A 26,367-nucleotide genomic window follows, 5' to 3' on the forward strand; every position below is an offset into this window, starting at 1 on the left:
GCTTGGGCTGGAGAGAAAAGATCCATAGACAGTAGGGAGGTAATCGCAGAAAAGAGAATAGGCCTCAGAGGTTCAAAGATCTTGCGAGGTGGCACAAACTGGCTGCAATGCCTGGGTTGCTTAATCCGAGGCCAACCCCACCTTCTTACGCCACGCCACGTGGTGCCGGACACCTTGGACTGGCTGACCCTTTCTAGGCCTCAGTTTCCGCGTTTTACAGTGAAACTTTGGAGTTGAAGGTGTCGTTCAGTGATAGAGTGCTTACCTTATATGGGCAAGGCCCTAGATTTGATTCCCAGCACCAAAAAATACAAAGTCGAACCATGTCACTATCTGTTCTACAGTGACAAAAACAAAATAGGCACAAGAAAGGAGAGTGAAAGTGTACTCTTTGAGTCCCTGTGTGGCAGGATAGAGAGCGGTGTCAAGGCTCTTGACTTCTCCAACCCCCAAGGGATGTGCTCGTGGCTGGCTGGAAGTAAATTCCAGATCCTTATAGAACTGCCAAATCTCATGAGACTGTTCCATGGCTAATATATTGGCCTCCACAGGGTAGTTCATGGTATGCAGACTCTGAACCCCAAGAACTGTCTTCAGTAGGATAAGAAGAAAGAATTTCGGGCTGGAGATTTTGAGAAATCAAACAAATGAATCATATTTTGGTGTATCCTATCTCCTGCATAATCTGTTGGATCATTTTTGATGTCCAGAAACATCAATTTCATATGGCTCAATTTAATGTTTAATCCACATTAACTCCTAATGAAGCCTGCAGTTACTATTATACAAATGAGGCTTAAACGTGGTAAAACTCAGTACTTAGTGATAATTTGAACCCAGGTCCCCGTTAATACCCTGCAAAAGCTGCCTGTGCCAGCTACTCTTTTACTGTGTGCGTCGGGAAGGGAGGATAGGGATTGAACCCTAGAGTGCTCTACCACTAAGCTACATTCCCAGCGCTTCTTTTTAAATAAGTAAATAAATGTATGTGTATGTATATGTGTGTGTATATATGTGTATGTGTATATATACACACACACACACACTTGTAGGTGGATACCTTTATTTTTATGTGGTGCGGAGGATTGAATTTAGTGCCTCACACGTGCTAGCAAGCGCTTTACCACTGAGCCATAACCCCAGCCCCCCACCACTTATTTTTTATTTTGAAACAGTTCTCACTAAATTGCCAAGGCTGTCCTCAAATTTGCTATCCTGCCTCAGTCTCCCAAGAAGATGGGATTACAGGTATGCACCACCAAGCCAGGAACTATTCCAGATACTTTTGAGGCTGAGGTGGGGGCTCACTTGAGGCCAGGAGTTCAACCCAGCCTAGGCAACATAGCAAGACACCAAGTCAAGAACAATAAAAAGGGGGCTGGGATTGTGGTTCAGTGGTAGAGCACTCACCTAGCATGTGTGAGGATCTGGGTTTGATCCTCAGCACCAGATAAAGATAAATAAAGGTATTATGTCCATCTACAACTAAAAAATATTTTTAAAAAGAACAAAACAAGCCAGCCTCAGCAACTTAGTGAGACCCTGGCTCAAAATAAAAAATGAAAAGGGCTGGGGATGTAGCTCTGTGGTAAAGCACTTCTAGGTTCAATTTCCAGTACTCAAAAAACAAAGCAAAAATCATCAAAAATCAGTACCCAACATCATAAAGGAAAATAAAGAAAAAAAAATGGGGCTGAGGGGCTGGGGTTGTGGCTCAGTGGAAAAGCACTTGCCTAGCATGTGTGAGGCACTGGGTTCAATTCTCAGCACTGCATATAAATAAGGATCTATCGACAATTAAAAAATATTTTTAAAAAAGAAAGGAAGAACTTGGAGAAGAAGTAAATACAATAAAGCCTTTTTAAAAAATGGGGCTGAGGGTATAGCTAGCTCAGTGGTAGAGCACTTGCCTAACGTGAGAGGACCATTAGCACATATACACAAAAAAAGGAATGTGTGATATTATTACTTTACAGTGTTTTAATTTAGTCTCATTTGCCTTCATTTTGTATCCTTTGTTTTTAGCACAAGGTCATTGCAATAAATATGTTGAGTGAATGTCCTATTTTCCCCTCTAACTTTTAGTTAACTTAGAAATCATAGAATTTTGGAACTGGGGACATGGTATACACATGTAAAATCCCAGTGACTTGGGAGGGTGAGGCAGAAGGATCACAAGTTCAAAGCTAGCCTCAGCAACTTAGCAAGATCCTGTCTCAACAAAACAGAAGAAAAAAAGGGGGAGGGGGGCACTAGGGATGTGGTTCAGTGGTTAAGCCCTGGCTGGATTCAATATCCAGTACCAAAAAACAAAATACATTGGGAACGTCGTTCAGTAGTAGAGCACCCCTGAATTTAATTCCCAGTACTGCAAAAAGAACTTTGGGGGTTGGAAAGGATCTTAAATATGTCTATAAATATATATGGGGGCTGAGGATATAGCTCAGTTGGTAGAATGCTTGCCTCCCATGCACAAGGCTGTGGGTTCAATCCCCAGCATCACAAAATAACATATCTCATACATTCTAAACTAATTAATGAAGAAACTGTTATCTTGTGATAGTTGTGACCAATTATTCTGATCTGGATATGTGCAGTTTCCTTTCCACTTAAGAATGTCCAAAAAAAAAAAAAAATTCACTAGGAACTTAAGAAAAATAAATTAGCCTCGTTCCCAAAACAAAACAAAACAAAATTTGGCTGACCTGGACACAGGGGTGCATGCCTATAATTCCAGTGGCTTGGGAGGCTGAGGCAGGATCCCAAGTGTGAGGCCAGCCTCAGCAACTTGGTGAGGCCCTAAGCAACTTAGTGAGAACTTCTCAAAATAAAAAAATAAAAATGGCTGATAATGTAGCTCAGTGGTATAAGTCCCTTGAGTTCAATCCCCAGTACCACAAAAACAAACAAACAAACAAAAAACAAACAAACACTAGTTTATAAGAGGATGAGGCCCTAGGGTAAGAACTGCCAGAACATACAAGGCATAAAGCCCTTTCTTACCTTGCTACTATAAACCCTAACCCATAGTGACTGTGCTGCACCTGGGAATCCTCAACTCTTATATTCAGCAAAGCTTTATTCACCTCTGATTCTGTGGCAGGTGCTACAATAAGACCTGCAGACTTAATGATGACAGATAACATACTACCCCATCTCCAGTTCCCAGTCTCATTTCTTTGTTATTGGGAATCGGGGGAAGTTCCTTGTGGAGATATTCTTGGATGTTAGGAGCAAAGACAACCTAGTTTTAGGGCCCTCTTTCTCCTTTGGGTGGTCATATCCTTTATCCTCAGCTCTAAATCATGAGAATCCTACCTATTACCTAATCTTTCTTGGTCTTGAAACAGATGAATCTCTACCATCAGCTTAACTGTTTCTGCTCTTCACTGGAGCTGAATTCCTTCATATAGGCAAGTTATTTGGGGCTAGATATCAAAAGAGGATGGTAGACAGTGATTTTCTTGACACATGGAATTCAAGGAATGGCTGAATGCCCAATGCTATGAAGATCAGAGATACAGGAAGACTTTAAAGAATAACTGGACCCACACATGAGGGCTACCAGGACATTAACTATATTGTTTTGTTGTTGTTTTTTGGTACCAAGGATTGAACCAAGGGCACTCAACAACTGAGTCACATCCCTAGCCCTTTTATTTTCATTTTTTGAGAGTCTCACTAAATTGCTTTGGGCCTCACTAAGTTGCTGGTGCTGGCTTCAAATTGTGATTCTCCTGCCAGTCTCTGGAATCACTGGGATTATAGTTTATGTACCACCATGTCCAGTTTTTTTTTTTTTTTTTTTTTTGGTGCTGGGGATGGAATTCAAGTCTTTTACCATTAAGCTACATCCCCAGTCAGACAGTGATTTTTTTTTGATCCCATTATTTTGCTGAGGAGGTGCTCTTCCCATCTCAGAAATTTCTCACCAGGTGTGACTATCTAGTTCAGGGAAACTTCAACTTCTCCCAGCACTGGTAGTACAGATAACTAACAAATGGAGTATGTAAATATGGGAGTCTTTCTAGGGTCCCAGGGCCGTGCCCTACTTCTCCCCCAAATTAACTCATATTACCTCACTCCCAGTAAAGAGATTATTTCCCAGTCTTCACAACAGCCTCATATGACACTGGTATATCCACTTCAGATGAGGAAACTGAGGTCACAGAGGTTAACTGACTTGTCTAAGGCCACAAAATTTTACAGGTGAAGAGTTGATTCTTTTGTTTTTGAAGAGAGAGTCTTGTTATGTTGCCCAGAATGATCTCAAACTCCTGTATTCAAGCAATCCTCCTACCTCACCCTTCCAAGTAGCTGGGTTTATAGGTATATGATACTCTACTATGTTTAGAGTTGAATTCTTGTCACCAGTCAATCTCCCCTTGGTACTAAGGATTTAACCCAGTGTCACTTTACCACTGAGCTACATCTCTAGCCTCTTTTTCATTATTTACTTTGAGACAGGGTCTCACTAAATTGCCAAGGCTGGCCTCAAATTTGTAATCTTCCTGTCTCAGCCTCCCAAGTAGATGGGATTAAAGGTCAAGTGTGCTTTAATGGTATTTTCCATGTTTTCATAAAGAAATGTGCAGAATCTACTTCCAGGATATTTTCAGAATTAATATACTAGGAAAAAAGCTAGTTACGTGTCCACAACTGTGGACAGCTGAGACCGGCACAGAATCATCTCATTTTTTCAACCACATTTCCTCTATGTAGGAAAATGACAGACCAAACAATGTTTCTGCAAAACATGACTTCTTCTGTTATTAAGGAGGGACGAGCTCCCTGGTGAACAGCTAGACAGGAAGAACTGCAGTGACAATTAGTAATGTTGAGACGAGAATAGCTAGGCTTAAGCCATTTTCCCAAGCATATCCCAAAACTGTAACAAATATAATGTCACTAATCTTTCGTTCTCATTGTAATGCTTCAGGGTAGTTTCCATTTTCAGATAAGATATACACAGTACATAGTGGCACAATGATGCAGGCTGTAATTCCAGCTACTTGGGAGGCTGAAGCAGAGGGAGTGAAAGGTTTTTTGGTTTTTTAATTTCCCTTGGTACTGGGGATTGAACCCAAGGGCATTTTACCACTGAGCTATATCACAAGCCCTTTTGATTTTTTGAGATAGCCATCTCTCGAAGTTACTGAAGTTGGCCTTGAAGTTGAGATCCTCTTGCCTCAGCCTCCTGAATAATGGGATTACACACATACAACACTGAACCTGGCAAGGATTAAAAGTTTGACGCCAGCTCAGGCAATTCAGTGAGAACTTGTTTAAAGATAAGATAAAAAAGGCTGGGAATGTAGCTAGGCAAATACGAGGCTTTGAGTTCAGAGCCCAGTAAGTTAACACACACATGTACACACAAATACAAATATAAATCAGACTAAATTTTATTCATTTTGATGCTGCTATATAGTAGGTTGGGACTTGAACAATCTCAATCCAAACTCCCTTTGTTACCTTACTGCTCTATTATGCTGCCTTCCATCATTTGGTAGGCAAATGTTATAAATGGGAGATAGGAAAAACTGGTATCACGACTCTGCTGAGGATATAACCAGAATTTCACATAATCTACGTAGCATATTTGGCCAAAAATGTTTATTTGGATTTTAATAATGACGATATAACCAGGCAGGTAAAGATTACAGAACATTCTATAACGTAACTGGCCTAGGCTTTTTGTTTTGTTTTTGGTACTAGGGAATGAGTCCAGGGAGCTCTATCACTGAGCCATGTCCCCAGCCCTTATTTTTCATTTTCAAACAGGATCTTGCTAAGTTGCTGAGGCTGATCTTGAACTTGTGATCTTTTTGCCTCAGCATTCCAAATCATTGGGATTATAGCTATATGCTACCATGTACCACCTAAACTGAACTTTTTAAAGCATAAAGACTATGGTTATGTAAGAAGAAAAAGTTCTTATTCTTAGATACATGCTGAAGTATTCAGGGGTAAAATGCCATGCCTTAACTTACTTTCAAATGATCGTGAGGAAAAAAATGTGTCTGTGTACTAGGTATAAACAAATGGTGGCAAACCATTTATCAGTTCCATTGTTTTTCCTTTTTACAGTACTGGATATCGAACTCAGGGCTGTGCTCATGCTACCACAGAGCCACATATCTAGCCCTCAAGTTATTCAAAGTAAAGCACAGGAGTTATTCAAAGTAAAGCACAGAGTCCAGCTTGATGGCCCACATCTGTAATCCCAGAAATTTGGAAGACTAAGGCAAAAAGATTGCAAACTTAAGGCCAACCTGAGCAATTTAGCAATGCTACAACCAACCATCTCGAGTTGGGTTTGGTGGCCCACGCTTGTAATTCCAGCCACTCCAGAGGCTGAGACAAGAGGATCGCAAGTTCAAAGCCAGCCTCAGTTAACAGTGAGGTGCTAAACAACTCATTGAGGCTGTCTCTAAATAAAATACAAAATAGGGCTGGGGATGTGGCTCACTGGTTGGGTGCCTCTGAGTTCAATCCCCAATAAAACAAACAAACAAACCCTTAAAGCACCAAGAAAGAAAAAGCTAGAGACCCTGTTTTGTTGAAGAAGAAACCCTGCCCATCCAAGTAAAGCTGTTGGAAGAATTCTGTTATTTACTGTCTACTTTCTTTGGTGGAGCCAGAATCCATCAAGCTAAAAGATAAATGAATTTCTCCAGCAATTTGACTAACGGGGTTGTCACAGAAGAGACAAAGACACCCAATGGGATAAAGAAATTTATCCATAGATTGTACTTGTTACTTTTGTCTCTTAGTAATAGGCCTTAGATTTACAAGTCTGCTCACTTTGAAAATTATTTCTATTATTTTAGATTAAGGATTAGCAAATACTTTTTTGGGGGTGTGGGTTCGGTACTAGGGATTGAATCCATGGTCTATCTGTACACTAGGCCAAGGGCTCTACTACTGTGCTACGTTGCCAGCCCACCAAGGATTGGCAAACTTTTTCTGTAACTGGCCAAGGGCCAAACAGTAAATACTTTTTATTTTGTGAATCATGCCGTCTCCTCCCAACTCTTCAGCTCTGTCAATGGAATGTAAATGCAGCCATAAATAATGCACAAAAATGTGAATTCAATTAATACCACTGAACAATGGATAGTAAATTTTGTGCTATCTATATTTTACAACTTTAAAAAAGAGCAAAAAAGTAGCTAAGACAATATACAAAAGGTGAGTGTGGCTATGTCCCAATAAAATCTTGTTTATGAACACTGAATCTGAATTTCATATAATTTTCACTTAACATGATATTGGTTTTTCAATCATTTAAAAACAAAAAATAATTCTTAGCTTGCAAGCAGTACAAAAACAGGTAGTGGGCTAGAAAGATTTGTCCCATGGGCTATAGTTTGCCTCCAAGACATAAAGAAAATAATGTGAGCAAGTTAAAAAGTATGACTTATTTTTGAAGTCTAACATGTAGCCACCACAACTTTTCAGAAATTTAAAAGTCAGCATTGACAAAAAATACATCACGACATCCATCTGTTTCTAGTAGAGCAGAAGACTCAGGCAAAACAAAATACAGAAATCTCAACTGAACTTGATATAAAGGAAACAGTAACCCACCACGTTCCATTTATCATATCTGTCCAGCTATACACTAAATCTTCAGCTGGTAAAAGAAACATCAATGCTTTCTTCAACCTTTACAATCTTTCAAACCATTTTCATTACCTAAGCTCACTCCTTCACCTCCTATAACTTGGCTTCAACCTCCCCCAATTTAAGTGAAGAAAAACTATCATTTGTTGACCATCATATGCTCTTTAACTTCAGCTGGTTTTTCATTTGTTTTGTGATGTTGGAGATTAACCCTCATACATGCTACTCTAGATCTCCAACCCTATTTTTAAAATTATACATAGAGACAAGATCTCACTAAATTGCCCAGGCTAGCCTCAAACTTGTAGATCCTCCTGCCCAAGCCTGCTGAGTCGCTGGGATTATAGGCATGCACCTGGAAATTAATGTCATGAAATTCTAACAAAAATTACTTTTAAAAATCCTCCATTTGGGGGCTGGGGTTATGGCTCAGCATGCTTGCCTGGCATGTGTGTAGCATTGGGTTCGAGTCTCAGCACCACATATAAATAAAATAAATAAATAAAGGTCAATCAACAAATGTTTAAAAAAAAAAAATCCTCCATTTGGGGCTGGGGTTGTGGCTCAGCAGTAGAGCGCTCGTCTCATACACGCAGGGCCCTGGGTTCGATCCTTAGCACTACGTAAAAAATAAATGAGTGAAATAAAGGTATTGTGAATAAATATTTTTTTAAAAAAAATCCTCCATTCAGGCTGTGGTAGAGTACTTGCCTAACACGTGTGAGACACTGGATTTGATCCTTGGCACCACATGAAAATAAATAAATAATTTACATCTACAACTAAAAATACTTTAAAAAAAAATTCCTCCATTCAAGCCAGGTGTGGTGATACACACCTGTAATCCAAGTGACTTGGGAGATTGAGGCAGGAAGATCACAAGTTCAAAGCCAGTCTCAGCAATTTAGCCAGACTCTAAGCAACTTAGTGAGATCCTGTCTCAAAATTAAAAAAAATAAAAACGGCTGGGAATGTGGCTTGGCGGTAAAACGACCGAGTTCAATCCCTTGTAGCAAAAAAAAAAAAAAAAAAAAAAATCCTCTATTCAGAAAAGCTGGGTATGGTAGGGAATGCCTGTACAGTCCCAGCACCTCTAGAAGCTGAGACGAGAAGACTGTTTGAGACCATTCTGCGCAACATAGTGAGACCCTTTCACAAAGAAAATCCCCTCTACTATGGCATATTATGCCCATTAAAAAGTACAAGACACACACTTATCAATATAGAAAACTATCTATTTAATCTTGACCTAGCAAAGAGGAAAAGAACAGAGTTGTGAAACAGCCTGCAAAAACACATAAGTGCCAGGAGCAGTGGTGCACACCTGTAATCCTAGTGGCTTGAGAGTGTGAGTCAGGAAGATTACAAGTTCAAAGCCAACCTCAGCAACTTAACGAGGCCCTAAGCAACTTAGTGAGAACCTGTCTATAAATAAAATATAAGAAGGGCTGGTGCTGTAGCTCAGTGGTAAAGTGCTTGCCTAGGATGTGTGGAGGCACTGGGTTCGATCCTTAGCACCACATAAAAATAAATAAAAAAAGGCATTCTGTGCATCTATAACTACAAAAAAATTAAACAAAAAGGCAGCAGGCTGGGGATGTGGCTCAATGGTTAAGTACCCCTGGGTTCAATCCCTGGTGTGTATGTATGTGTGTTTGTGTCTCAAGATTACTAGATATCTTTGTATAGTAATAGATATCTTTGTGTGTGTATCTATCTATCTATCTATCTATCTATCTATCTATCTATCTATCTATGCCAGGCATGGTGACACACGTGTAATCTCAGCAACTTGGGAGGCTAAGGCATGAGGATCCTAAGATCAAGGCCAGCCTGAGAACTTAATGAGATTCTCAAAATACAAAGGGTTGTGGATGTAGCTCAGTGATAGAGAGTGCCCTGGATTTAACCCCCAGTACTCCGAGGAAAAAAAAAAAAAGTTAACAGTGCTTCTTTATTATAGTTATACCATCAAAAAAAAAAAAACAAAAAACACATACTTTTGAGATATTCTAAAATATTTGCCTACAGATCAAAGGAGATGTGAGATTTAATTTTAAGTATTTGGAGCTGGGTGAGGGTGAAGGCTATAGGTGAAAAAAAGAATGGCTAGGACTGTTATCTGCTGAAGTACAGTAATGGAGTCCATGGGGATTTTTACTACTATATCAATGTCAATGTTTGAAATTTTCTTTTTCTTTTACAATATCTTTATTTTATTTTTATGTGGTGCTGAGGATCGAACCCAGTGCCTCACACATGGTAGGCGAGCCCTCTACCTCTGAGCCACAACCCCAGCCCTCAATGTTTGAAATTTTCTATAATAAAAAAAGTTGGCAGGGCTGGGGATGTGGCTCAAGTGGTAGCGCGCTGGCCTGGCATGCGCGAGGCACTGGGTTCGATCCTCAGCACTACAAAAAAATAAATAAAAGATATTGTGTCCACCTAAAACAAAAAAATAAATATTAAAAAAAAAAAGGTGGGCTGGGGTTGTAGCTCAGTGGTAGAGTGCTTGCCTAGCATATCTGAGGCACTGGGTTCAATCCTTAGCATCATATAAAAATAAATAAATAAAGGTGCTGTGTCCATAAACTTAAAAAAAAAAAAAAAAGTTAGCTTCTCTTCTTTCTACATGTCAGCCTTCAATTTATTTCATACCTGCCTACAAATGGTTTTCATTGGAAATATTACCCTTTTTTGTTTCAAACTTTAAGTTTTTCTCACTAGTCTCTTTTCAGAACCTGAGGCCTTCCTGCCCAGTGATGCCTGAAATTTAATAGGTCCAGAATAAAATATAGCAACTTCTCCACCCTGAACCAAGATCCTCTTTTTATTGACTCTTCCTATAATGGCATCTTCACTCAAACATGCAAAAAAGGCCTTTTCAAAGTTCCCGTTTCCCCTTATTGAATTAGTGATCAACTACACCTCATTATGTGATTCTTGAAATTCAAACTTTTTCATTTCTACTGCTACCATCCTAATTCAAACTCCTCATTAAGGGACTATACAACTAACTTTCTTCCCTATCCAGTTTTTCCCACTTTTAGTTCTGTCTTTCCTATTCATTGCTCTGCATTCAGTGTCTTGGCATATGTTTGGTATGTGGAAGGCATTCAACAAACGTTTATAGCATGAAGACCATCATAACACTTATTTCACCTTTGTAAAGTACTTGTGAACCTATGTGCCCTCCCATGACCATGAGAACAGACCATTAATTGATTTTGCATTCCTCCTGTCACCTATTAAGAGCCCAGAAGACTGACAAGGTCCCTCTTAGCTAGTTATGGTAAATCCTTTATATTTTGGTTACTAAAGCAAATTTAAATGTGATTACTTATACACATATAGAAACTATTAAAAAACAACAAACAAACAAACAAAAACTCACTCCAATGGTACAAAGGCCAAACATCACACAATAATTAAAATTATTTTTTTGGATCAAGAATTAATACTCTAGGGCTGGGGTTGTGGCTCAGAGGTAGAGCGCTTGCCTAGCATGCGTGAGGCACTAAGTTCAATACTCAGCACCACATAAATATAAAATAAAGATATGTGTCCACCTATAACTAAAAAATAAACATAAAAAAAAAAAAAAAGAATTAACACTCTAGGGCTGGGTTTGCAGCTCAGAGGAAGAACACTTGCCTAGAATGTGTGAGGCACTGGGCTCGATTCTCAGCACCATATATAAATAAATAAAACAAAGGTCTATTGACAATAAACAAACAAACAAACACCACTCTTTCCCCAACCTAGGCTTCAACTTTAAAGTCATCTCCTATGGGGCGCAATGGTGCACACATGGAATCCCAGCAGCTCGGGAGGCTGAGACAAGAGGATCCTGAGTTCAAAGCCAGCTGCAGGAACAGCAAGGCCCTAAGCAACTCAATGAGACCCTGTTTCTAAGTAAAATACAAAATAAGGCTGCTGATGTGGCTCAGTGGTCGAGTGCCCCTGAGTTCTCAACCACTGAGCCACATCCCCAGTAAAAAAACAAAAAAAGTCATTTCCTCAGAAGTCACCTATTCCCTCATGTAGGCCCCCATAGCATTTCATGTTGTTTCTCAATGCAAACAATGGAATAATACCTAATTTCAGTTCAAACTCATTTCCCTTTTATTAGTCCAAGTTACCATCACATGGTTTGGTACTCAATAAAGGAAAACTTGTTCAAATAAGGTAATATGTTATCATCAGCATTTCCAGGTAACTGTTTACAATCAAGTAGCAATACGAATAAATCCTTGGGAAGACCATCTGTAAGAGAAAACACAAAGAATTAGCAATGGAAAAAATTAAGAAAAGATAGAAATCTTATTTAAAATAACCTTTAGAACTATAGCCTGGCAAACTACTCTCTGTAGCCTTTTTTTTTGGTACCAGGAATTGAACTCGGAGGGCACTCAACCACCGAGCCACATCCCCAGCCCTACTTTGTATTTTATGTAGAGACAGGGTCTCACTGCGTTGCTTAGCACCTCACTATTGCTGAGGATGGCTCTGAACTCTTGATCCTCCTGTCTCAGCCTCCCAAAACACTGGGATTACAGGCGTGTATCACTGCACCTGGCTTTCTGTAGCCTTTTCTGCTTGCTCTTAATTTTGTCCCAGTCACGTCACAAGAGCTTGCTTTATGGCATTTTCATAATTTATATCATATGTAAACTGAACAGTCTTCTTTTTCAGTTAGAAAAGAATATGACAGTTGCACTTAAAAAAATAAATAAACCAAATTTTTTTTTTTTTTTTTTTTTTGCAGTACTAGGAATTGAACCTAGGAGTTTGTTATCACACAGCTATATCTCCAGCCCTTTTTCATTTTGAGACAGGGTGTCACTAAATTGCTGAGGCTGGCCCCAAATTTGTGATACTCCTGCTTTAGCCTCCCAAACTGGGAGGATCACAGGCATAGCTACACTCCCAGCCTTTAAAAATTTTTTTTGTATTATGGATTTAACCCAGGAGCACCTAACCACTAAGCTGGTCCTGAAGTTGCAATCCTCTTGCCTTGGCCTTCCAAGGTACTGGGATTACAGGTGATAACCGTGCCCAGCCAACATAAGCTCTTTAAATAACTTTGGATCCACTCATTTTGAAATTTTAATGACACATTTTAGTGCCACTTTTTAAAAATAAATGTCTTCTTACTTTTAGGGGAAAAAAATCCTCTATTTGAGCCTCATTATTTACATTTGAGAAACAGGAGTCTGGCCTTGGTAAATGCCCAGTACCAAAGTATCTGCACAACATGCATGGCTTAGTGAGTAAGAGCAATGGCCTCTAGGCCAGACTGCCTAGGTTCACACCACTAACTGTATGACCATGGCCAAGGTGCCTCAGTTTCCTCTTCAGTAAAATGGGAATAATTATACCAATAGTAACTACCTCGCAGGATTATTACAGTAATTAAATGGATTTAAAAAGAGAGAATGTACAGCACACTGTCTGGAACAGTAAAAGCTATTTACACCATATGTGTTTGTTAAATAAAATAAAAACAAAGCCAGATGCAGTGACACATGCCTGTAATCCCAGCAGCTAGGGAGGCTGAGGCAGGAGGATCACAGGTCCAAGGCTAACCTCAACAACTTAGTGATACCTGGTCTCAAAATAAATAAAAAGGGTTGATGATATAACTCAGTGGTAAATTACCCCTGGGATAAATCCCTAGTACCTCCCAAAATTTAAAAAATTAAACAAGTTACTGCTTATAAATTTTCTGTTTTAACAAAGGATTTTCTGTACCCTGTTCACTGCTTAGACAATCTTGTGACTGTTTTGATTGCTCTGTCTTTCCAGAGAATGAGGTTACCAAATAAATTTTATTACTAAATAGTAGGTATTTAATTATTAAATCTATGGGGCCCACCAAAACGGAAGTGTCATTAAGTCTGCTACTGAAAAATTAAGGGCACACAAAGGGCTCTAACTCTTTGTGAAACTGGTCATTTTTTAGAGGAAAAACTAAAAACACAAAGGAAACAGGGCAAAATAATATCTGAAAATTTAGGTGTGGCACATGGACTTGCTGTTATGATGTTATTCTTTTTTTTTTTTTGGTGGCGGGGGATGGGGTATACTGGGGATTGAACTCAGGGTCACTCAACCATTGAGCCACATCCCCAGCCCTACTTTTTTTTTTTTTTTTAATATTTATTTTTTTAGTTCTCAGCAGACATAACATCTTTGTTTGTATGTGGTGCTGAGGATCGAACCCAGGCCGCACGCACGCCAGGCGAGCGCGCAACCGCTTGAGCCACATCCCCAGCCCCTCCAGCCCAACTTTGTATTTTATGTAGAGACAGGGTCTTACTGAGTTGCTTAGCACTCCACTTTTTTGCTGAGGCTGGCTTTGAACTTGTGATCAGGATTACTGCTGGGATTACAGGCATGCCCACCGTGCCTAGCTATCTGTTATTCTTTGTGCTTGAAACAGTTTACATAGATACTTAAGTGAAGGAGGCTTTTGCTTGACTTTACACCACTTAGAGAATAATAACTATAAAAAATAATTTCAGTTCCTTAAATTTATCATCATTGTGATACTCTCTAAATCTATATGTTAGTGGATACTACCTGAAGCAAGAATAAGTGCTTTGAGAGCCCTGAATGACATTCACTTGCCCCTCCCTGGTTTCTTCTCCTGCCTTGGTCACTGGTGTGCCGCTTACCCATGGGGATTTACACTTTGTCAAGGCCCAGTTCCTCTGGAGTGGAGATTCCCAGTTCATTTAAAGTTGGTCTAAGTTCCTGGATGACATAGGGGTAGATTTCCTTATGAGGTCCTGCTTTGTCCTGGTGGTAGAGAATATTGACATTTAACTGTCTGAAAAAAAAGCTGTCTTTATTAACAAAATTAAGTTGAAAAGCTTTTATAATATATGCAGTCTAGTGGCATAGTTAAACACAGATCATCAACTTTTACAGCAACACATTTGTCAATGAAGAGGACAACTTACACAAGTACTGTTCGAAGTAGCTTTTATTTATTAATTTTTTCCTAGCACTGGAGATGAAACCCAAGGACTCACACATTTGAGGCAAGCACTCTACTCCTGAGCTACAACCTCTACACCTTGAGGTAGTTTTTTTTTGGTTGTTTTGTTTTGGTACCATGGATTCAATCCAGAGGCACTTTACCACTGAGCCACAGCCCTAATCCTTGTTTTTTTTTGTTGTTGTTGTTTTGTTTTGTTTTAGTTGTAGATGGGCATATTTTTTATTTTTACATGGTTCCGGGGATCGAACCCAGTGCCTCACGCATGCTAGGCAAGTGCCGTACCACTAAGCCACAACCCCGGCCCCCAAATTCTTTTTATTCTTTATTTTGAGAAGGGATCTTGCTAAGTTGCTTAGGGCCTAAGTTGCTGAGACTGGTTTTGAACTTGCAATCCTCCTGCCTCAGCCTCCTGAGTAGCTGGAATTAGAGGTATGTGCCACTGCATCTGGCTTGAGGTAGGTTTTAAAGATATTTTGAGAATAACAAAGATAATAAGACTAAATCCAGAAAACAAACAAACAAATAAAAAAAAAACCCAAACATTTTAAAGCCTGGAATTACTGGGAAAGAATGTGGTGAGGCCAGTCTCAGCAACTTAGTCAGGCCCTAAGCAACTTATCAAGACCCTGTCTTAAAATAAAAAATAAAAAGGGCTGTGAATGTGATTCAGTGGTTAAGGGCCCCTGGATTCTTAAAAAAAAAAAAAAAATGGTGATGACAATTTTTGTAAGATAATTAAACATGCCCAGCAGGCAACAGGAAAAATTAAGTTAACACAGGAAAAAAGTTTTTTAATTTGCATCCAATTTGAGACTCTAACTGAATTAACTACCAGTGCTAAACGGATTGATAGCCTACAGAACCCTTAATTATCTTACCCATTATAGATAAAGTATGTCACTTTTCCCCTTACAGACTTTGAATTTCTTACAGGCCATAATATTTTTTCATGGAAAGCTGTACACAAAGAATATATATGTCCAGGGCCAGAGAATTTTGACAAATATATAATTATGCTTATATTGCCACAAAGTTTCTCAGGAGCAAATATTAAAGAGTCAAATGAACTAAGAAAATGCCAAACTGCCTTTGGCAAATTCTAAGTCTCCTTAATTGTATATATATATTTTTTAATTAAAATTCTGGTTTGTGGGCTGGGGCTGTATAGTTCAGTGGTAGAGCACTTGTCTAGCACATGTGAGGCACCAAGTTTGATCCTCAGCACCACATAAAAATAAATAAAGGCACTCTGTCCATCTACAACTACAAAAAAATTTTTTAAAAATTCTGATTTGAAACACAGTATTTGGAGCTGGGGTTGTGGCTCAATGGTACAGCACTCGCCTAGCATGTACGAGGCCCTAAGCTCGATCCTCAGCACCATATAACAATAAATGAATAAAATAAAGATATTGTGTCCAACTACAATTAAAAAATAAGTTTTTAAAATAAATAAATAAATAGAACAGTATTTGTTCTTTACAAACAAACAAACAAACAAAAACCCCAGAAACAATAACCAATAGGAAGGGGGGATTAGCATATATGCTGCTACATTTTCATATACGAGTTCTCTTTTTTTAAAAATAAAATAAAATGAAATCAAACCACAAACACTGTTTCATAACTTTCTCCAGTTAATACCATGAATGTGTTTCATGTCAAACACATTTCTAAAATATTAATAGTAGTAATAACCTATTCTGGCAATCTCACCTCAAGAAACCATTAGCAACGTTTATTTTCATACTACAAGTAGCAAAAAGATTTATTTATTTATATATCTTTAGTTTTTTAGGCAGACACATTATTTTGTTTTTATGTGGTGCTGAGGATCCAGTGCCTCATGCATGCTAGGCGAGCGTTCTACCACTGAGCAACAACCCCAGCCCCCTATCATGCAGTTTTTAAAGCCTTGGGTAATTTTTTTTTTTTTTTTAATGATGCTGGGGATTAGAACCCAGGGCCTTCTGCATGCAAGGCAAACACTCTACCAACTGAGCTATTTCCCCAACTCCTTGGGTAAATTTTAACTACAAAGTACATTCCCACTGTTTTGGATAGTTCAACAAATTAGAAAACATAATATTAATACCTGATCAACAGCTCACCCACTTCTAGAACAATATTAACAATGCTATTTCACTGACCTTAACAACCTCTAGGATACGAACAGCACTAGCAAAATCATTTAACCGCCTGCATGCTCGCAAAGCAGCATCAATGATTTTGGGTTCTGGAACCAGATCATAGCCAACAAGAGTGTTCATTCCTGTCAAATTAAAAAGAGGGCCATGTCAAACTGGAATACCCTCACTTAGACTAATATTTAGTATCTATATCCTTGTTGAATCATGACATATGATTATTTTTGGTACCAGGAATTAAACTTGAGCCCTCACCAAAAGCCACATCTTCTGCCATTCCCCACTACCACCCACCCATTTCTGGGACAGGATCTCACTGAGTTGACCAAACTGGATTTAAATTTGTGGTCCTCCTGCCTTTGCCTTCTAAGTAGCTGGGATTAAAGGCATGAGCCACTGCACCTGGCTAAAACCTGAGTTTTCTTACATGTAAACACTGTTTTCATTGTAATTATCATTTTCTCTTGAAACAAGAGGGTTATTTTCAACTCAGATCTTTAACAATATAGATTATTTTTGATGCTTTGAAACAGATTCTATTGGAAAAACAATCTGGACTGAGTTAAAATTATAGTATACTTACAATTAGTGACTAGTTATCATTAATGCTACTTATTTATCATTAAATACAAAACTGCAGCTTAAAAAAAAAAGTTTTAAGTCCTATTCAGACTAGATTCTTATTCAGGGCAAAACCATTCATGATAAGAATTACAAAAAACTCAAACTATTACCCCAAAGGGCAAGAGAACCAATAACTGCTTAAGTAAATTATCTAAAAAGTACAAAATTGTTAACTACACTCAGCTAGTGCTATCTTTATAACAGTGGCTTTCAATTAGGGGTGATTTTATCACTCAGGAGACATTAGGCAGTATCTGGAGATATTTCTGGTTTTCACAACTGCAGGTGTATATGTAAATAATGGGTAGGTCAAGGATGGTGCTAAAACACTCTGTAGTACAAAGGACAGCCCCCTACAATAAAGAATTATCTAACTCAAATGTCCATAGTGCCTGCTTTTAAACTCTACTTTACACAAAATACCACAGAAGCTATAAACTTTCCTAACTGCAAATTGCACGACTGTAACCAGTTTATATGATGCATGTTTTCAAAAATAGCTACTTTCAACAAAGTAGTGGAAAAAGTCTGTATCTGCATACCAAAATAGACAAATATGTCTATGTCCCAATTACCTTTACGCAATTCCCAGGCATCTATATCTGGTTTATTGAAGTATGTCACCCAGCGAGCATCAAACTCCTCGTCTGTCTCATGGGACCCATGGGAATAGCAGCGAATTGACGGGATTGCTACAATGGAGAAAGAGCAATGAGTTTAATGTACAAAAACAGTATTTGACATATTTTGTCTAATGCATTGAGGGTTTATTGTTTTTTTTTGGTACGGGGATTGAATTCAAGGGTGCTTAACCACTGAGCCACATCCCCAGCCCTTTTTTATTTTTTATTTAGAGACAGGGTCTCACTAAGGTGCTTAGGCCCTGGGCTCTGTTGCCTAGGTTGGCTTTGAACCTGGGATCCTCTTGCCTCAGCCTCCAAAGCCTCTGGGATTACAGGAGTGCACCTCCACGCCTGGCTAATGCATTGAGTTTTGAATTAACTATATATTGTGGTTTAAAAAAAAAAAAATCCGGGCTGGGGATGTGGCTCAAGCGGTAGTGCGCTCGTCTGGCATGAGTGCGGCCCGGGTTCGATCCTCAGCACCACATACCAACAAAGATGTTGTGTCTGCCGAAAACTAAAAAATAAATATTTAAAAAAAAAAAAATCCAACAGGTCAAATGAAATAAATCTTGTGTATTGATATAAAAAGGTATCTTAAAAATTAAGCAAAGAGGGGCTGGGGTTGTAGCTCAATGGTAGAGTGCTTGCTTGGCACATTTGAGGCACTGGGTTCAAACTTCAGCACCACATAAAAATAAACAAATAAAATAAAGGTACAGAATCCATCTATATCTAAAAAAATAAAATAAAATAAATTAAGCGAAGAAAAGCAAGTAGAACAAAAAGTATTTTATGAGTACATTTATGCTTCCTGCCTCTAATGTGTAATGCTAGCTTGAAATTGTTACCTGGGTGTGGTGGCAAATGCCTATAATCTCAGAAGCTGTACAAACTGAGGCAGGAGGACTACAAGTTCAAAGCCTACCTCAGCAATTTAACAAGGCCCTAAGCAACTTAGCAAGACCCTGTCTCTTAATAAAATATAAAAAGTGCTGGGGATATAGTGATTAAGCACCCCTGAGTTCAATCCCAGGTACCAAGAAAGAAAGAAAGAAATCGTTAACGATAGTTGGGAGAGGAAAACTTTCTTCAGTGTCTCCCAAGTAGCTGGGATTATAGGAGTGTGCCACAGCACCGGGCAAAACTTTCTATATATATCTCCATACTGTTTGAATTTTTACCATGAACGGTATTAATTTCTAATGAAAAAGAATTTTGGGTCAGGATACCAGTGGCTCACAATTATACTCCCAGCTATGGAAGAGGCTCAGCCAAAAGGATTAAAACTTCAAGACTAGCCCAGGCAACAAAGCAAGATTCCGTCTCAAAATAAAATAAAAAGGACTGAGAATGTCCAACCTGGGAAACAGGTTAAAACTCTGTCTCAAAAAAATAAAAAAGTAAACAAGGCACAGTGGTGCACATTTGTGATCCCACCAACTCAGAAGGCAGGAGGATCACAAGTTCAAGGCCAGCCTCAGCAACTTAGGGAGATTCTGTCTCAAAATTTAAAATTTAAAGGGTTGGGAACATAGCTTATTGGTAAAGCATGCCTGGGTTCAATCCCAAGCACCAAAAAAATAAATAAATAAATAAATAAGAGAAAGTCCACGCTAGTTCTGAAGTGAATCTACAATGTATACTTACATTGGTTTACCTTTTTAAAAAATCTATGTGCCAGGTGCAATGGCACACACCTGTACTCAGCTATTTGGAAAAATGATCAAATTTGAGGTAAGCTTGGCCAACTCAACAAATGGTCTCAAATAAAAAATAATGGGGCTGGGGTTGTGGCTCAGTGGTAGAGCGCTTGCCTAGCACGTGTGAGGCCCTGGGTTTGATCAGCAGCACCTCATAAAAATAAACAAACAAAGGGGCTGGGGATTTAGCTCAATTGGTAGAATGCTTGCCTTGCATGCAGAAGGCCCTGGGTTCAATCCCCAGCACCACAAAAATAAATAAATAAATAAATAAACAAACAAAATAAAGGTACTGTGTACAGCTGAAAAATAAATAAATAAATAAATAAAAATAAAAATAAAAAGTGTTGGGACGTAACTCAGTGGCAGAGTCTCCCTGGGTTCAATTCTCAGCACTGCAAAAAAATTAAATTAAAAAGAAAAAGAATTTGCATGCTACATTTTTTGAAAACTAAAGTTAAAACAATAAAACCTAAAATTATCCTTGAATGCTTAAAAGTGCAAATATAAAGAATGATACAAAAAAAAGATACAACTGCCTTGGAAGACTAGGCAATTTCTTATCAAATTAAACACACAGCTACCATATAACACAGTAAACCACTCTTAAGTATTTACTCATGAAAAATGAAAGTATATGGACTTCCTTCCCAGAGTTAAGTATTAAACTTAACTTTCCTTTTACCCAGAAAAATAAAATGTTTCATAGTAACCAATTCCTTTCCTTTATTGCTAGGCATGAATTTGACTAGATGAGTCCTAGCTTTGTTTTTCTAACTCTGAAATAGATGAGCAGCAAAACCATAAATTCAAGTAAAGGAAAGCATGACCCTGAATGATTCAATCACCTCTTTTCATGTAGTCAAATTACAAACTAGTTATACGCAAAAAAAAAAAAAAAACTTTCATAAAACATTTGTTTGGAATAATACAAGCATGTACTGCGACTATACATTTCTTCCAGGAAGGCAAAAACTGACTTCTCCCACTTGGTTTAAACTGTTACTTGGGGTGGGGGAACTATTACCGCAGGGGGAGAGTGGGTTCATAGTGGAGTACAATGAGCAATGGAGTCCACCCTCTTGCCCATGCATGGTAACAGTTCTGCTCCATAACAAAATTATGTTTCTAACTCCAGTAGAACAGATCTATTTTGTTAGCTATAGACATGTCCCCTACATATGTAACATTTTTTTAGGGAAATTATATAGGCATCCCACCACAACAATACTTAAGTACAACATTTCCACCTAGTTTTGAGGCTTGAAAGGCAAAATATTAGAAAACAACTATTCAATTCTTTGATATAACCTGAAAAGGGGAAGCAACTATGAAAAATGAGAACACTGTCACCCCACCACCACTGGGAATTGAAACCAGGGGCACTCTACCACTGAGCTTTACCATCAGCCTTTTTTATTTTCCATTTTGAGACAGGGTCTCACTAAATTGGTGAGGCTGAACTTGAACTTGCCACTCTTCTGCTTCAGTATCCTAAGTAGGTTACAGGTGTAATCAGGCCACTATGCCTGACCAAAAATGGGAACATTTTAAAAAAGCTTTTATGAGGGCTGGGGTTGTAGCTCAGCTGGTAGAGCATTTGCCTAGCATACGAGAGGCACTGGGTTCAATCCTTAGTACCACATAAAAATAAATAATAAAATAAAGTTATTGTGTCTGTATACAATTTTTAAAAATATTAAAAACAAAGAAAAGAAAAAAAAAGCTCTTAGGAACATTGCTTCAGTTATGTGCTCTATTTAAAAAACCACCACCCTCACCACACAGTTGGCTTTCTGTTTAATAACTAATCAGCTCAGACAAAGCTGAGGGAATGGTCATTTTGGTGGTAGTAATTCTAGGAATTAAGGATGGCAACATATAATGTGGAGAGAACAATAACAAGTTCAAGAGCAAGTTTTTTGGGGGGGAGGGAGCTGAACATGGACAGACACAATGCCTTTATTTTATTTATTTATTTTTTATGGGGTACTAAGGAAACCAGTAAGCGCTCTTCCACTGAGCTACATTCCCAGCCCAACAGCAAGGTTTTGATGATGTTGACAAAGCAAGGTTGAAGACCAGGCATGGATCTTGAGAGCCTCAAGTTGAGAACCTGGAAATGTGGGAGCGGTACAAAAAAGCAGTTGGAAAGTGTTGTTTAAATTCAGCCCAATTCTAACCCTTCTGAGCCTTCTGCAGCTCTCAGGAAAAGGATACAGGAGTCAGGATTTTAAGAGTTGACTACAGAATTTAACCATTATTTAAAACATTAAATCACCTAATTTTGCAATTATTGGGAAACAATTAGGTTTCAAACTGGAATCTTCTTCATGGACCAGATTTAAGCTGTTACCTAAGGCTTCTCAGGCCAACCCCTCAAAATTTCTCTTTCAAACATACTCTCATTTGACCTTGGATAGCCTCAATTAAAAAACTTACTTCTAAAAAATAAATAAGGGCTGGGGTTATGGCTCAGTAGTAGCGCACTTGCCTGGCATGCGTTGAGGCACTGGGTTCGAGTCTCAGCACCACATATAAATAAATAAAATACATAAATAAAGATCAATCAACAAATATTTTAATAAAATAAAAAATAAATACAAAAGAAACTTACTTCTTCTTGACTTTCACTTGAGTTAGACCTCTACAGTTTCATACTGATAACAAATCTCAACCTACTATATGCAAAAATAAAATTCACTATTATAAAGCTACAATTCATGCACTGCATAGCAATGTTTCAGTGAATGATTTTAAGCTTCAAAATGGACTACACCATACATATAATATAGGTGTGTAGTAGGCCATACTATCTAGGTTTGAATAAATATGCTCTATGATAGTCTCACAAAATTGCCTAAGGCTGAGGCATTTCAGACCTTATTTAATCCTTAAACAAGGCATGACTGTATTAAATATTTGTGTCAGGCAAGGTGACAAGTTATTTAAGGTGACAAGTTATTTAAATGAGTTAAATCTCATTTAAATACCAAAAATTATCCTGATTTTAGAAAGGAAGCAACTGAGGCTTAAAGTTAATGAACATGTCCAAGGTCACAGATAAAAAGTAGCCGACACCACTTGTACTGATACTGCCTCCTTGTGGCTAATATTTAGGTATATGGGACAAACACCTAAAATAAAGCCCTTGGTTTAGGAATTCATTATACTCAGGAGGATGAACAGAATATCTGAGAGACAAACCACAAAGAAGAAATCTCCTTAGGCTACAGTTTGCCAAAAACCTGTGCCATTTCCCAAAGAAAAAGTAGAAACTCATTTGTTTCAAGAAATTTTTTTGAAGAGGTCAAGAGAAACCTCCTGAAGCGTTATTTACATGAAAAAAAAAATTAAAATAATATTTGCTACTTTAACAATTAAATAAGGAAAAAAAAAAAATGAAACATCACCATGGGTCAAACCTAACAACTATGGCTAAGAAACAAAATATTTCCCCCATTACTGAAGGAGTCAGTTTCTAGAGGTAGGTCTCAGTTTCCTCTTTTGTATGTGATTATCTCCATGGTATCTCTTTTTAAAAAAATTTTTGTACTCAGATAAACAGAATGCCTTTATTTATTTTTACCAGATTGAACAGTGCCCTGCCACTAAGCTACAGCCCCAGCCCTCCATGGTCTCTTAAGTGAACTCCAGCCTTATCATTCTATGAAACTTTACAAAAAAAAGTCTAAACTGAATGAAACCAAAAATATTCTTTAGATTCTCAAGTGTCTAGTTAAAATATCTTAAGTTACCAAGAAAACGTTTTTAATTTTGAATTTCAAAGTTTTTATGTTTAAATATGCATGCATAGGGCACAAATTTCATAATATAGTATATACTACCACCAGGAGCCAAGATTCAAGTGTAGTTACTATAATTAAAGTATAGTGCTGGGGCTGGGATTGTGGCTCAGCAGTAGAGCGCTCACCTAGTGCGGGTGCGACCCGGGTTCGATCCTCAGCACCACATAAAAATAAAGGCATTGTGTCCATCTACACCTAAGAAATAAATATTAAAAAAAAAAAAAAGGTTTAAAAAAAACGTATAGTGCTGAGCGAGCACAGTAGCACGTGCCTGTATGTAATTCCAGTGACGCTGAGGCAGGAGGATCGCCAAATTCGAGGTCAATCTCAGCAATTTAGCGAGACCCTATCTCAAAATCAAAAATAGAAAGGACTAGGGATGTAGCTCAGTGGTAGAGTGCCCTTGGGTTCAATGCCAATTAGGAAAAAAAAAAAAAAAGACACAAAATCTTCCATAACACACATAAGGGAAAGGAAAAATAAGAGACAAGAATTAACAATACATTTTATGCTCCAACAACCAGACTTCTAAACGGAAAGGGGGATAAAAGGCTACAAAGCGTTCCCATGTTTGCAAAACTCAGTACTCCTGGGTCTGTGTTACTCAATTCTCGAAACAGTAATGTGTGTGTGTGTGTGTGTGTGTATACACACATATATACATATATATTTGTAACACGTATCAGTTTCTCAGGCTGTCTTTCAGACTACAGTCACACACAAGGAGCTATTTTAAATGTGAAGGAATTAGAACGTGGCTCAACATACCTAAACATGACTGTGTGCGCAGTGAAGGTGACACACAAAACGCTAGCAGTGATCCGCCTGATTAAGGAAAAAACTATACAGTGTTCTAAGAGACGCTGGGGGCCGCCGGCGCACCCCGACCCCTGCCCTAGTGGCGCGCCCAAAGGTTCAATGTCACCTTCGTCAAGGCGCTGCAGGCCGGCAACGGCCACTCCCGGTCAGGTGGCCGCGGGGTCGGCGTCGGGACACAGTCACCGCCTGGGTAGTGAAGTGGAATGCTGCGTCCCTGCAGGACGCCCCCAGCAGGTCCACACCTGACCCATCACGGTGCCGGCGCCAGGAAGTTGCACTGAGGGAGGCCCCAGGAGCTCATCCTCAAGTCCACCATAACTCAAGGTAGAACCGAGAGCGGTTTGCGGTCATAGGGCTCGCCCGCCAGTCCGCAGGACAGAGGCTAGGCCGCCGGGAGAGCCTGCCCTCAAGTGGCGGCGGGGGCCCAGGTCACCGCAAGGACACGCGGGCGAGGCCAGTGACAGGAGCGGGCCTTACCGGCGGCGGGACTGGGAGCCGAGGCAGGGTGCAGGAGGCCTCGGGGGCCGGCTCTGGCGGCTGCTGCTGCCACGGCGCAGCGGCGGAGAGCAGCGGCCAGCATGACGGCGACGGCTGTGCGCGGAGTGAGGCTGGAGAAAAGCCGGGTGTGAGCTCGCGGGCAGCTAGAGAGATCGCGGGGGCCGGACTCACGCACCGACGCACGGTGGGCGGAGCGCGCAGTTCCGCCCCCTGCGACGCTCGCGCCTCAGGGAGTGGAACAGACGCAGCTACCGGTGGGGTACGGCGGCTCGCTGAGGACAAATGTTATCGGCGCCGCGCCCTGGCTCATTCCTAGTCTGGTGATTTGGAAGGTGATGGTGAAATGATAACGGAAAACAGGCGAGGAGCAAGCAATAGGCAGTGTAAGGGATTCGAGTCGGAGGAGACTCTAATCACCTCAAACGAGGAATGAGCAAAAACAACGACATATTATAATAAAAATAGCCGACTGCGGAGGCAGGAGGATGGGAAGTTCAAGGCCAGTTTCAGCAATTTAACGAGGCCCTAAGCAATTTAGCGAGAGAGATCCTGTCTGAAAATATATATATAAAGAGGGCTGGGGATATGGTTTAGTGGTAAAGCGCCTGTGGATTTAATTCCCAGTACCTAATAAAATAATAATGATAAAATAACTTTTGCTTTCTCCATGAGTAGTACCCCTTGAGATTAAAATAAGAGACGAATAAGAAGAAACTGTGTACCTGTAAGGAACCTTACTTTTGTGTGAGGGAGCAGGTACTGGGAATTGAACCCAGGGACATTCTATCACTGTTTTTCGTTCGTTTTCCATTTTGAGAGAGAATTTTAATATTTAATTTTTTAGTTATCGGCAGACACAACATCTTTGTATGTGGTGCTGAGGATCGAACCCGGGCCACACGCATGCCAGGCGAGCGCGCTACCGCTTGAGCCACATGCCCAGCCCTGTTTTCCGTTTTGAAACAGGGTCTTACAAAGTTAAGGAGGCCTCGAATTTACAATCCTCCTGCCTCAACCTTCTGAGAAGCTGGTTTTATGGGCATGAACCACCGCGCCCAACTGTATGGGACCTTACTAATAACTATTCTTATATCATAAATCAGCAAGCATTAATTGAGCCTGTTTAGCATACATGTGCTCAAGTCCTTGGGTTCGATCTAGCACTTTGTGGTGGAGAGTAGGGTATGTCCAAATATTTCATTTCACAGATAAACAAGACTCAGAAATTAAAGTTGCTAGCTGGCTGCCAAGGCTCTTCACAGTTCTGAGGAATCATCTGGATTTTTTTAAAAAAGAATTTAACCTTTATTTTATGTGGTGCTGAGCATCAAACCCTGAGCCTCATCCGTAGTAGGCAAGCACTCTACCACTAAGCTACAACCCCAGCCCTCATCTGGATGTTATGGCCAAACACCCACCTCTGGAAGGGGTTGACCAAATTCTAGAGCTCTTGCATCCAATTTGCCTTCAATAGATACATCCTAAGTCCCCGGGCAGTGGAGACAC

At 39.4% G+C, this 26,367-nt stretch overlaps 2 protein-coding genes across 4 annotated transcripts in view; one reads left to right on the plus strand and one right to left on the minus strand.

Moving 5' to 3' along the window:
- Positions 1–11,730: 11,730 nt before the first annotated feature.
- Positions 11,731–25,036, minus strand: Cox5a (cytochrome c oxidase subunit 5A). The gene is made up of 5 exons (XM_027923772.2): positions 24,841–25,036; positions 17,985–18,101; positions 16,789–16,910; positions 14,310–14,433; positions 11,731–11,895 (listed from the first exon to the last, which is right to left on the minus strand). The coding sequence occupies exons 1-4, from the start codon at positions 24,941–24,943 to the stop codon at positions 14,320–14,322; spliced, it is 456 nt and encodes a 151-aa protein (XP_027779573.1). The 5' UTR covers positions 24,944–25,036; the 3' UTR covers positions 11,731–11,895; positions 14,310–14,319.
- Positions 24,504–26,367, plus strand: part of Scamp5 (secretory carrier membrane protein 5) — a 71,166-nt gene continuing 69,302 nt past the window's right edge. For all 3 annotated transcript variants that reach the window (XM_071608475.1, XM_071608474.1, XM_027923738.2), the window contains exon 1: positions 24,504–24,687. The gene's annotated coding sequence lies outside the window, so the exon portion shown is untranslated. The remainder of the gene's footprint in view (positions 24,688–26,367) is intronic.

Source organism: Marmota flaviventris, chromosome 2 (assembly GCF_047511675.1).
Source record: "Marmota flaviventris isolate mMarFla1 chromosome 2, mMarFla1.hap1, whole genome shotgun sequence".
In the NCBI taxonomy this organism is placed as follows: domain Eukaryota; kingdom Metazoa; phylum Chordata; class Mammalia; order Rodentia; family Sciuridae; genus Marmota; species Marmota flaviventris.

What these genes read in the sequence shown, in the direction of transcription:
- Cox5a (XM_027923772.2), bottom strand. Translation starts at nt 24,943, where the DNA reads ATGCTGGCCGCTGCTCTCCGCCGCTGCGCCGTGGCAGCAGCAGCCGCC. An exon ending in TGCCTGGGAATTGCGTAAAG is followed by an intron (nt 16,911 to 17,984) that starts GTAATTGGGACA and finishes TTAATTTGACAG; the next exon opens with GAATGAACACTCTTGTTGGC. An exon ending in GTATCCTAGAGGTTGTTAAG is followed by an intron (nt 14,434 to 16,788) that starts GTCAGTGAAATA and finishes CTCTACCACCAG; the next exon opens with GACAAAGCAGGACCTCATAA.